The sequence below is a fragment of the Cornus florida genome, unplaced genomic scaffold (genome assembly GCF_030987335.1).
Source record: "Cornus florida cultivar Cherokee Brave unplaced genomic scaffold, ASM3098733v1 CherokeeBrave_3.0.0_Hap2_Chr04, whole genome shotgun sequence".
NCBI lineage: Eukaryota > Viridiplantae > Streptophyta > Magnoliopsida > Cornales > Cornaceae > Cornus > Cornus florida.
The window spans coordinates 90,481,832-90,494,243 of NW_026775574.1; the positions used below are offsets into that span (position 1 = coordinate 90,481,832).

Below are 12,412 nucleotides of genomic sequence, written 5' to 3' on the forward strand. Positions count from 1 at the left end.
CATCATAGGCACATTACCAGTTCTGTACTTCCCATTTCAGTGAATTTTCAACCAGCCCAATCCCCCTAATGCAGATCGCCTTTTACTAAAGAATACCGTGTGCGCGCCGCAAAAAGCGGCATACGCCAATTTTTGGAGGTATCTTCACCTGTGTGAAGGCCTCCAACAATTTTAAGTTTAAATTTTATTTTAGTTACTTTGAGGTGCTTTTCAGCATTATAATTTTAATTATTACATTTATATGTAAATGAAAATGCTCAATTTTAAATAAAATAATTATAAATAAACATTTAAAATTATTGAAATGATTTTAATTTATTTTGGAAGCATTTTGAATAGTAATGATTCTAGGGGTTTTGTTTTTTCTTTAGCCGAAACAGAAAACTTCTAGGTGTAGTGTTTTGATTTTTGGTCACGAAAAGTTTCGGCACTTTACAGAACATTTTTTATTTCGATTTTTGGTCACCAAAAGTTTCGGTACTTTACAAAACGTTTTGGTACTTTATAAACATTTTTTTATTTTTTTTTAAATACAGCTAGAATACCCAACTAAAAACAAAAAGTTGTACAAAATATTTTATTTAAAATAAAAAAAAATACAGCTATAATGCCCAAAATAATACTTAAATCTTCACGAGTAAGGATTTATTATTGGTCCACATTAACGGTAAGAATAGTATACATCTTGACCGGTGTGGAGCTTAATATTATCCTAAATCGGACTTGCTAATGTAGGTCTTTCTTGATTCAAGTAAGATGTAGGAATCAAAGTTTCAAGCTAGATCAAGAGGTTCAGCACCCTGAAAGGCAGACCTACTCGCTTCCTTCAAGAGCCCGAGTTTCTTTTATAATAAAGTGGGTGTGTGAATTAATTTCTTTAACATGTAATTAGACATCATTTAAGAAGTTATCTCATTACTTTCAAGACCATTGACTGAGCCAATTAAGGTTCAATCCCACTCATTTTTCACTATTTATTTATTTTTTATATTTTTATTTCTTCCATTTTCCTTTTCTATTTATTTATTTATTTTTGTTTGTGTTTATAATTTATAAGCACATTCCTCTTAAAATTGTTAAAAAAATAAATAAATAAACTTTTAATCTTAATGGTTCCAAACCTTACTATTTCAGATTTTTCTTCTTCTCAAACTCTATTTTGCTTCTCCCTCCAAAAGAACGAAAACAATTTATCTCTTCCAATCAATGCCATTGATTTCTCTTTTACAATTTAAATCTCTATTTACAACAAATGACTATAAGTGAAAGAAGTATAAAAATCTTTTTCAGTCCATTTCTCTATCCTAAGAGTATTATAGGAGGTTATACTCTTCTCCTTTTTCACTTAGAACTTATTTTTTCCTGCAAAACAGAAATATATTTTGCAAAACTTAGAAGAACAAAAGGCAACATTTTGTTGAAACATGATCATTACTTGAAGGATAATTAAATGCATTAGATGAAAATATTACAATCATTATTTAAGTCTTGTCGTTTTTGTTTGGTTGATATTTTAATTTTTATCATACCATTATCTAAATTCATTCCCTCTAGGTTAAATTATTTATTTTTACTTAATCTTTGTTTGTTATATATATATTTTTAAAAATATATATATTTTAAAGTAAAATATAGTTTTTATTTTTATTTATATTTTTTGATATTTGTCTATTTGATGTATGTATAAATCGAGATTGAAATCGAATTCTATCAGGTGAGCGGTGTAAAATAACTTACTAAAAATTAATATTTTTAAGTAAATATTTTTGTTCGACTTTACTATAAAAAAATTTACATACCTAACATAAAATAAAAAAAAAATTCTTTTAATTTCAATTCAAATATGCTTTACTTAATATTTTTATCATTCAACGTGTTCTTTTTTAATATTTTACTTAATAATTTATCCTTATGTAAAGAACCAAGTTAATGTTTTGCCAACTTTCCCACACGACACCGTTAGGCGACATTTGATTCAATAATCTGCAATTCCAATTGTTTCTCCAAGCAATCTTCAACAGCAATGGCCATGGAAGACGACGACGAGACGAAGAGAAGCAGAGAAGTGGAGACAACAATCCTCGAGAAGGTGGGTGACGTCATCGCCTCCATCAACGACGTCAAACACGTCGACCAAGTCATCGTCGCCCTCCACTCTCTCGCTCTTCTTCTCTTCCCTCTGGATTCCCACTCTCTCTCAGGTCACTCCCTCCCCCAAAACCCTCCCTTGTTTGGTTCCCGAGAAAATCACCAAGAAAATGGAAGTTAAAAGTTCCAGTTTCTGTAATTAATTTATGTCAGGCGAATTAGGTTGAGTTCGTTATGCAATTGTTGAAGTAGCTTTTGCTTTTCCAATTTTGCGTTGTATTTGATTTATTTGTCAACTAATGGGTACTTTATTTATTTATTTATTTTATTTGATTGGAATTAGGTAGCATCGATCGGCAATATAGAGACCAGGTGTGTATTTAATTGGGTGTTCTTGTAACTGGAGATTGAAAGTCATGTTTTTTTTGCACTGTGTTCTGAAATTTATGTATTACTCATATAGAGTAAATAAAAAAGAAAATTCATTTATGTTTGATGAAGTAATTTTTTATTTCGATTTGTTTAGGTTCTTAGTGCCAAAGTCCCTTCCGAAGAGGAGAGGAGTTATTGGCGTCAGGTTTTCTACCGTGGAGCTGCATTTCCTGCATTGTCTAGGGTTTTGTTACAGGGTAAGTTGCTTATTACTTGAATTTTAAGTGCTTTTTTTAGTGTTTGATTATTGTACTTTGAAAAATAGAAATATGAAGTTATTTCGGAATGGATCCCAAAGTAACCATTTTGATTTTTGGATGCTGGAGTAATATTTTTGTTGATTGGGGCTATAAACAGCAGGAAAAAGCAAAAAAATAAAAAATTCATTTTCTTAAATGAGAATAAAATAGAAAATTTGGTAATTTTTAATTAAGTAAATGAAATGAATGCTTAGAAGTTTGGAAGAGTTCTCTATTGCTGAAGTCTGGCTGTAAGGTCAGCAATACGAACAAAGTTGGACTTGTAATAAGAAAAAAATATATATCAGTCATTAGTTGCTAATGTTAATTGCTGTTACCTGCAGATGTTGCTTCCAATTGGCTAACTTGTTTCCCCTTTTCCGCAAAGAAACATGTATATGACGTGTTCTTTGTGAATGGGCATGCCACTGAGGTTGTTCAGACTGTAGTTCCTTTTCTGCAACAGAATGGAAGTGTTAGTCTGGATACTAATGCTGTTTGCTCAAATGCTGAGAGGTAGTGGCAAAAACCCAGTAGTTCCATTATTTCTGGAACTTGTATTCTTCTTCTCCTTAGTCCATTTTCTCTTATGAATGGGTTGTTTAGTTCATCTTGCATAACATCTGATTAATGCATATTACGGCATTATTAAATGAGTTCAACATTATTAATAAGGGTACCCCTTGTAGTAGATCATAGTTATTAAAAGCTCAAGGCACACTAGGTTGCTATAGTCTCATATTCTTATCAGGGTTTTGACTAATGAGGACATGCTTTTGCTTCATTTGATATGATATGAAGTCTGAACTACTGCATTGTTAAACAGATGCCCATTGCATCATGCCTTACATGACTGACAACATTCCCGAGATATCCTTCAATAATATAATATGACCACTGTTTTATTTTGTGTGTAGTATGTAAGTGTGAGGGATGTCATTGTTAACTAATATTATATCATTTACATTTTTCTTTCTATGTTAATGACAGATTACTTGTACTTCACTTGATTGAAAATAATGGGGTACTCCAGATGGCTAGAGAATTCGGTGGTGCTTGTCAATCTCAAGATCTTAACAATGAACAGCTCAAGCAAGCTGTCTCTAGGATGGCACAGCTTGTTACGTCCGTTCCTGACAAAGCACGATTGAGAGCCCTAGATTCACTTTCACCACAGTATCCTCATTTTCTTTTTATTGTGTGGAAGAATGTTTGGCTTTGTTGCATGGCTGCATGTGTTTGTTTGTGTGATATTTAGGAGTTTACACTTTAACATGTTTCGATTTTATACTTTCTACCAACAAAAAATCATATATTTTCTATTAATATTAATATGGGAAAAAAGGAAGGGGGGGGGGGGGGGGGGGGGGGGGGTGTGGGTTTGTTGGGGTTGGGTGGGGGTTGTAAAACTTTTACCTGGACATGAACAATAGGCGGTAGAGGATGCTCATGAACAATGGGCAGGGCACTAGCTAAGGGCACCAGCTAAAGACCTGTCTACTCAATAGATCTATATGATAATTTGTTTATCCTCATTCTTTCTTCTTAATATCCTTTCTGAGTTATTGTTAATTCTATACCATAGAATTTCAGTTTGTTCTTCAAGCAGATTACTGTGCAACTTCTTGCTGGAGCAGAAGAATGGGATATGAGTCTAGGTGATAGAGCAGACATCTTCAATGAAAATGATATGGACGGTACCATCCTATTCGTTGGAGAATCATTTGCTCGCATTTGTCGGCGAGGGTCTGCAGGTAATATTAAATATTACAATCACTACAATTGAAAGTGAGAGACATTTCCATCTGCACTTCATGTTGTAAGTATAGCTATAAACTATCCTAGTAACCTCCAAAATTCTCTTCAAAAGATTGCGTGTATATGCTATTTCTGTGGTGTCTATGGAGGTCTTAACCATATTGGGTTGCTTCCCTTGGAGCGCACTCTATAAGAATTATTCTTGGACTGACTTGTATTCTTAGTAGTTACTCATAACTCACAACTACCATGGCACCATCACATTGTTGTATTGGCCTGATGGAACTAAGCCCAAGAAACTAATCTTCTATTGTGATTGTTATTACCTTGTGACTTAAGTTCCCCAACAAAATCATTTGTTACCTTGTCATGCTAGTCGAAATAAATTTTAAATGAAGTATCAACTTTTACTGTTAACAGATGTGCTCTTGAGTGAAGTGATTCCACAAATTCTTAATCATGTCCGGAGCGTTTTGTCATCAAATAATGATGTGTCTGTTGGCGAATTTTTCGAGTCAAAGTCTGGTTCCCGGTTCTGGTTGAAGATGATAGAGGCAATTAAAGACCCCTATGCTGTAGAAAGAATCTCCGAACAACTTTTGCATAAATTGGCAGCTCAACATGCAAGTGATGTTGAAGCTTATTGGATATTATGGATATTGTTTCATCGGTTGTACGAGTCCCAAATATCAGTCAGGTGAGTGAAGCATTTCTATTCATTTTTTTATGGGAGTCGGAGGATACTGCGAGGACATCTCTCTCTCTCTCTCTCTCCAGGTGCATTCACATTGGGGACAATTCATTTGAGTAACAATTGATTGGTTATTTTACAATTACAAATGAAGCGTAAATTTCTGTGAAGCAATATTTTATTTTATTTTATGTTTAATATTCAAATTGCAAGCCAGGGTAACTGCAAAGAGAATTAGATAACAAATAAGGTCGTCAATAGGTGCATGTGTGTGGGCCCAGGCTTCATTGGAACTGATCATCACACACGTGCACAAGCAGTTAAATGGTTAAATAGAATTTGTAATTATATATCCTTGTTTTTTGTGAACTGCTTAGTACCAAAATCCAAGCAAGAGTAGAGAGTATAAAGCAATAAAACAAGTTTGTCAATCTTTACATGTGCATGGGCCCAGGCTTCCTTGGACCTGATCATAAGAAGTGGCCAGGTGCCCAATGTAGTTTGTCAAATAAAAGGACTAGCCCATTGTATGAGGCCCCCGCCACTGCGGGGTCCGGGGAAGGTTAGATGTACGTAGCGTTACCTCCGCATGCGGAGAGTTTGTTTCTTTGTTTCGAACCCGTGACCTCTAGGTCACAATAGAGCAACCTTACCGATGTGCCAAGGCCCGCCAGGCCGCAATGAAGTTCGTTATATAGAATTTCTAATCACAAATCCTTGTTTTTAAATTATTCATAGAGAAAAGCTGGTCCTGTTGTTTACCATTCTCAAAAATATATTCTTATGTTGACTCCTACATTACTAGATATTGATTTTTGATATTTCACTTTTTCAGGGCCATGTTGGTTGAAAAGTTTTTACTCTGGAAAGTATTTCCTCTCTGTTGCCTGAGATGGATCCTTCAATTTGCTGTTCTTGAATGCCCCCCTGATGCTACTTCGCAGAGAAAATGTCACAATACTCGTAGTCTTGTAGACGCAGTGCAGCGTCTTGTAGCAGCATGGTCTAAACTAGAGTTTGTGCAATCAGCCTCAATGGAGCAGCAGGCTTGTATCCTTTCTTATACTTTACCTTTTGAATTAAATATCTCCAACAGTCTTGAGAGAACTTCCATGGTTAGGGGAAAGGACAAAACCTGTGGTCCTTGTATCTTTACAATTAACTAGTTGGACTTCTTTCTACCTGCCTATACCGTTGGACAAAAAAAAGAGAAGGAAAGAAAAAGTAAAATTTTCTATATTTCGCTTCATCTGTTAGTTCCAATTTGTTTTATTCTTGTTCCATAGCCCCTTAATTCAAGATTTAGATATAACTGCAGCGGTAGGACTCTCCCTGGAGAAGATGTCAAAAGAAGATTTAGATGCAACTAAGGATGTGATGCACTCAATTCTTCGAGGAGTCAGTTGTAAATTTTGTTACTCGCTATTGGTTGATTATCTTGCAGTATAGTTGGCTGGTGTTACTTACACTTTTTCTAATTGCTGGCAGGTAGGCTGGAGAGCCCTGCCCATTTGGTTCGAAGAATGGCCAGCAGTATTGCTTTAGTCTTTTCCAAAGTGATTGACCCAAAAATTCCGCTGTTTCTTGATGATAGCTGTACTGGGGAGACCATTGACTGGGAATTTGGCTTAGCAACCACGGAGAAGGGTACTCTGGGTACCACAAACAGCAGTGAAGAGAATAATAATAAAGTAAAAGCATGTACTTCCATGTTGCCGGAAAATGAAAGTACCCACAATGAGATGGCCAATAATGTGAAAGGTAAAAAGAAGAGATTATCAGCATTTAAGTTGGTTGATCCTGATGAGATTATTGATCCAGCTACACTGAATCATGAGGCCGTTTCTGGTGAAGATAATGAGGATGATGATGCAAGTGAAATTTCTGAAACCTCAAGTGATGCATCATTACAGCCATATGATTTAACAGATGATGATACAGATTTGAAAAAAAAATTCTCACAGTTGGTTGATGTGGTGGGAGCACTAAGAAAATCTGATGACGCAGATGGTGTAAGTCATTCGAGTCTTTTTCTCTCTTCTTATGTCTCTCTGAAAGTTAATTTCTAACCTTGTCATGATGTCTGTGAAATTTACAAATTTGGAGCATTTTTTGGGGTCTCCCTTGGTAAAAATTTACATAATGTGATCTAAAATCTCATCAATTGGTGTTAACTCTCTTTTTATGTTTCTATGAAAATTAGTTTCTAACCATATCATGATACCTTTGAAATTTAAAATTTTGGAGCTTTTTTGGTATTCTCCCTCGGTAAAGATTTACACAAGATGACTACAAATCTCGTCCATTCAATCTATTAACTGTCTAGTTATTAAAATTAAGTGAAATAGCTGGTTTCATTTCCTAGTGCAGTTGGTATGGCTGCCAATTTCTCCATGAAATTGTGTAACCATTAATCCACCGGTCTTCAGCAAGCCGTCCTTGTCAAATTCCAAATTAGATTCCCATGGGGCTGTTATTTGAGAAATTGCTGAAACAATATCTCTTCTAGAAAGTTTAATTGCACATCTTATTTTGCAGGTCGAAAGGGCTCTTGATGTTGCTGAAAACCTTGTGCGTGCGTCGCCTGATGAACTGAAGTATTTAACAGGTGATCTGGTCAGAACACTTGTACAGGTTCGTTGCTCTGATTCGACTATTGAGGGAGAAGAAGAATCAGCTGAAGAAAAGAGGCAGAGGGCGCTTGTGGCATTGATTGTCACATCTCCATTCGAATCTCTTGATAGTTTGAACAAATTATTATATTCACCTAATGTAGATGTGAGCCAACGGATAATGATACTTGACGTCATGACAGATGCAGCGCAGGAGCTTGCTTATGCTAGAACCGTGAAAGAAAAACGTCAGCCAAGAGCCCTCATATCAACCACTTCAGAGACTCAACCGTGGTTCATGCCTAGTAGTGTAGGGCCTCCTGGAGCTGGTTTGTGGAAAGAGATCCCACGAACAGGAACTCTATTAAATTGGTCAAATTCATATGAGAGAGAACTTCCCTCAAAACGGGGTCAGATCAAAAGAGGAAAGACACGCAGATGGAGCCTCCAATCAGCAAATATACAAGAAAAGCAGGTGGAATGGTCCCAAAATAAGTTTCCTCAATATGCAGCAGCATTTATGCTTCCTGCCATGCAGGGATTTGATAAGAAAAGGCATGGTGTTGACTTGCTTGGTAGGGACTTTATTGTACTGGGGAAACTTATCTATATGCTTGGTGTTTGTATGAAATGTGCAGCCATGCATCCAGAGGCATCTGCATTGGCCCTTCCCCTGATGGATATGTTAAGCTCCAGGTACCTTACATCTTCCATACATTGACATTTAGCAGGATCCTAGGGCTTGTGCTTACAGGTCAATGGCCTGTGGCACTGGCACCGTGGAATTTACTATTTAACCTGACCCATAAGGATTATACAAGAAAATATATGTATTGGGTTATTAAAGTGGTAGTTTTTCTTTATCACTGAATAGTAGTAGGTTTGCCCCTGGGTTGTTGTGTCATTGCTGGTTTGCCACTGGCCTAAATGATTCATTTCTGTCATTGAGCCTTGCCTCCTGTTTATCATGCAGGGAGATATGCCATCATGTAGAAGCATATGTCAGAAAATCTGCCCTTTTTGCAGCTTCATGCATATTGGTGGCCCTTCACCCCTCTTATATAGCATCTACTTTGGTTGAAGGAAATCCTGAAATTTCTAAAGGACTTGAGTGGGTTCGAACATGGGCTCTTCATGTAGCTGAATCAGACACAGATAGAGAGTGTTACACGGTAAGCATCATAAGCTGAAGTGCATGCATATAAATTTGCATTGACCAAGTTATAATACTATATCATATGAGAAATTGAAACGGGCCTTAATAATATTAGTGATGAGCCTATTCACAAGCCTGTACAAGTTTAATTGAACAAACTCAGGCTCAGTTGTTTATAAATGAGCATTAAAATTTAAACTTGAGCTCAGCTCGTTCCTTGATAAATGTAGACGAGCCAAGTTTTTAGCAAGTTGTGCCTGAGCTGTTCAAGAACAGCTTGGTTTATTGCAGCCTAGGCAGGTGCAAATTGCGTTTAACCACTTATAGGAAATTGTTTTAAAGAGCATTATCAATGCGTTACCCTGTTGGGAACTATTAGTAGTAGTGGTTACCCTGGTTATTTCTAACAAAGCATATATTTTCATTTTTGTTTTAATTTCTGGGGCTTTTTTTTTTTTTCCTCAACCGTCATTACAATATTCATTCATGAAGCATAATGGGAGGTGAGAACCCAAAGGCCAGAGTGCATGTTAACACACTGAATTGATCACAGCTCCTATTGTAAATCATCCTCTGTGAGACCTAAAATGTGAAATTCTGTTATTGGACACTGTTGTCTGATCCATCGTGCTGTTTCATTTATTGAATATTTGAAAAAGTTTAGTAGTCTGTAATTGGCCAGGGTACCAACCAAAACATTTCTCCTCGAAGATGGGTTAAACTCAATTGCATTATGGGAAAAACTGTGGATATTGACAGTGGAGACACAGTATCAGATATACTGACACAGGAGTGAAATGGAAGACTTGTGACGTAGGATTTTCTTTCTTTAAATTAATTAGTTATATTTTAAGTAAATCATTGTAATATATGGAAAGCAGTATGAAAGTGTAATGAGGGATTTATTTTGCTTTTATTTTTATTTTTTCCGTAGTTTGTTTTACTTATTTCCAATTTTTGGCAAGGAGTTTTCACTTCCAAGGTATCCGGCTGCTAGGAGAATAATGATTAAAAAAAGGTATTTGGATTAAATCTTTCATTAGTTGGCATCCGGGGAAAAAAAAAGGTTCAACCCAGCCAGGCCTTACACAACTCTTTGGCGTAGTTACTTTTCATTTTTGGAAGCCGAGACAACATGATGTATAATTTGTATTTACATTTCTTTCCTTTGGTTTTCTTGGCAACCAAGGGGAAATGTGATTCCCCCTGCGGGCTTTGTTACCTAGCTTTATCGACATTCCAGTAATTGCACTTTTTTTCCATTGATTTAAATTAATAAATTCCCATGTCCTCGTAACCATTTAGACGTTCTTTTCAATCTCAGATGGCTATGACATGTCTCCAACTCCATGCTGAGATGGCCCTTCAAGCTTCGCGAGCAATGGAGTCAGTAGAAAGTACGTTCAACATGAAGAGCATCGGGCTGCCTTCCAGTTCTTTGAAGGGGACCATTAAAATTCCCTTCTCAAACATGGAATTCTGAATTGATGATCATACACCTGGTAAGCATTTCTGTAAAAAGTCCTTTTGTAACCTTCTATATGGTCAATGTCGTCAATTGTAGGTAGACCAGATGAAGGCACTGCTTCTTGCAAGTTATGTAAGTTGTTTTGGCAGCTCTGAAACTAGTAAACAGGCTAATCACTTGTACTTGCCGGTTTGCTTCTGTGTGTCTGCATGAATGAGATTCATATTATAAAACATGTTTTAGCCATGGAAAATTAATAGCAATGGCAAGTGTATATACATTAACCAGGAAAAACATTACTTTATGTTTGCCTAACAAAAGTAAGGTACAATAGGACTTAAAAGATATTGAAAGGTGTGCTAGTTTAGCTGGTAAGTCTTTAGGTAGAAATGCCAGAGGCCTAGGGTCATTGTACCTTCATCAGGGCATCTACTTTTTGCAATGCATGTAATCCACCTTAAAATCCACTGAGGAACGAAAGGGAAACAATGCTTGCAGTGTGTAAGAAGTATTGGGTCGAGGTGTTGTTACTTGTAGGACAGCCTTCCTTATGGTCATGGAGCCTTGCCCACCTTTATGGGTTCATCCTGCTAAGGTAAAGATCCCCTAGAGCTCCCTTAGTCTGCTACCAAGTAGCATAGCATTTGGATAGGCAGTCAAGACGCCGACAGCTTCCTTTCTTCTTCCTTCGGGTTTGTTCCCCGCTCAGTCCTTCATCCCAACATTAGGCTCAGAACGGGAATTTGTCTTATCTTGTTTTACTGTGTGCATTTTAAATTTCCACATGCAAGACTCTGTATTTAGCTTGTTTTTTCATCTTTCAGACTTTATTCTCCCTTTCCCATTTCTGCTGGATTTGCAGACTCGTTTGGATAACTTACACATTAATGTTTTCATGATTTTCAAGGAAATCGCATGGTTTCTTTCATTTGATAACATTTACCAGTATGTTTCAGAGAAGTTGAACGTATCTAATAGCTCGAAGTAGTTGCACGTCTTTCAATCGGTTGCCTGAGGTAAATGGCTCAAATTTGTTGTAGAATCACTCACTTTTCTTGTTCTAGTCCTTGTATTTTTAATTGGTGGTTGCGTGGTTTGTAGGAATCAGTAGCTCCTTGTTCTAAATTACATCAGGAAAAGGAAGAAGGCATTGATTTCAAAGACGGAACTTTTTAATGAAAGAAAATAGTGGATCAAAGTTTCTGAAGTTTGCATCATTGTAAATTCGATGGTATTTTAGGAAAATTTGCAGATTGTTTTATATTTCGTTATGGGTCTTAAATTATAAATCATTTTGGTGTAATCTTTTAGAAGTTAATGTGTAAAATTTGTGTACTCAGCAGACTATATTGGTAAAAAAAAAGAAAAGAAATGAAGGCTTTATCATATTCAATTTCAAAGATTGGTGTGCTTTTATGTAGTTTGATGCAAATTGTATAATGAACTTGTCCACTGACGTTGTGTGTTTTTATTAATTTATTACAAGGAGAATGCTTCTCATGCCCAGCGCCGAAAGCATCCCGGCCATGGAATGCAGCCAAGTGGGACTCATGGCTGGAATGCTTGGTTGCATTCCACGGTTGGGATGTTTTCGCCCATTATATAGGCTGAAGCGTAGCAATGGCTATCATAACTCTTTTACTACGAAGAAGAGTGATAAGAGGTGAATGAGTGAACAGTCAAGTGATCAGGGTTAGGGTTTATCCGTCTTTGTTGTTGAAGGTAGAAACACCTGAGAATTTTCAGTTTTTCATAGTTCTAATCCAAGCAAGGCCTTGAAGTCTCTTATCACCTTGAAAACAAAAACGCTGAATGGCTGCTGCATTTTTTGGACAAATAATGCTACCCAGCCCTTATTATTGCAACGATGTCGTTTGGTTGGAAGTCTCCAAACCCAACTTTGCAATTTATTATTATTATTTTTTTCATTTTGGCAGTAAAAAACTAAAAAGAAGAAGGAAAATGCTT

The 12,412-nt window shown here is 36.3% G+C and overlaps 1 protein-coding gene across 3 annotated transcripts; it reads left to right on the forward strand.

Annotated features, from left to right (window-relative positions):
* The first annotated feature begins 1,924 nt into the window (after positions 1 to 1,924).
* Positions 1,925 to 11,844, forward strand: LOC132303870 (uncharacterized). 3 transcript variants are annotated; one of them, XR_009481392.1, is made up of 15 exons: positions 1,925 to 2,201; positions 2,432 to 2,460; positions 2,615 to 2,717; positions 3,104 to 3,275; positions 3,750 to 3,935; positions 4,353 to 4,513; positions 4,938 to 5,214; positions 6,044 to 6,258; positions 6,515 to 6,613; positions 6,697 to 7,220; positions 7,747 to 8,516; positions 8,794 to 8,992; positions 10,301 to 10,478; positions 11,352 to 11,460; positions 11,546 to 11,844. XR_009481392.1 is itself a non-coding variant. In XM_059801314.1 (14 exons), the coding sequence occupies exons 1-13, from the start codon at positions 2,024 to 2,026 to the stop codon at positions 10,457 to 10,459; spliced, it is 3,072 nt and encodes a 1,023-aa protein (XP_059657297.1). In that variant the 5' UTR covers positions 1,925 to 2,023; the 3' UTR covers positions 10,460 to 10,478; positions 11,546 to 11,844. The 3 variants fall into 3 exon arrangements, 1 of the variants encoding a protein (XP_059657297.1); XR_009481391.1 differs by having other exon boundaries at positions 11,401 to 11,460; XM_059801314.1 differs by lacking the exon at positions 11,352 to 11,460.
* The last annotated feature ends 568 nt before the right edge of the window (positions 11,845 to 12,412 follow it).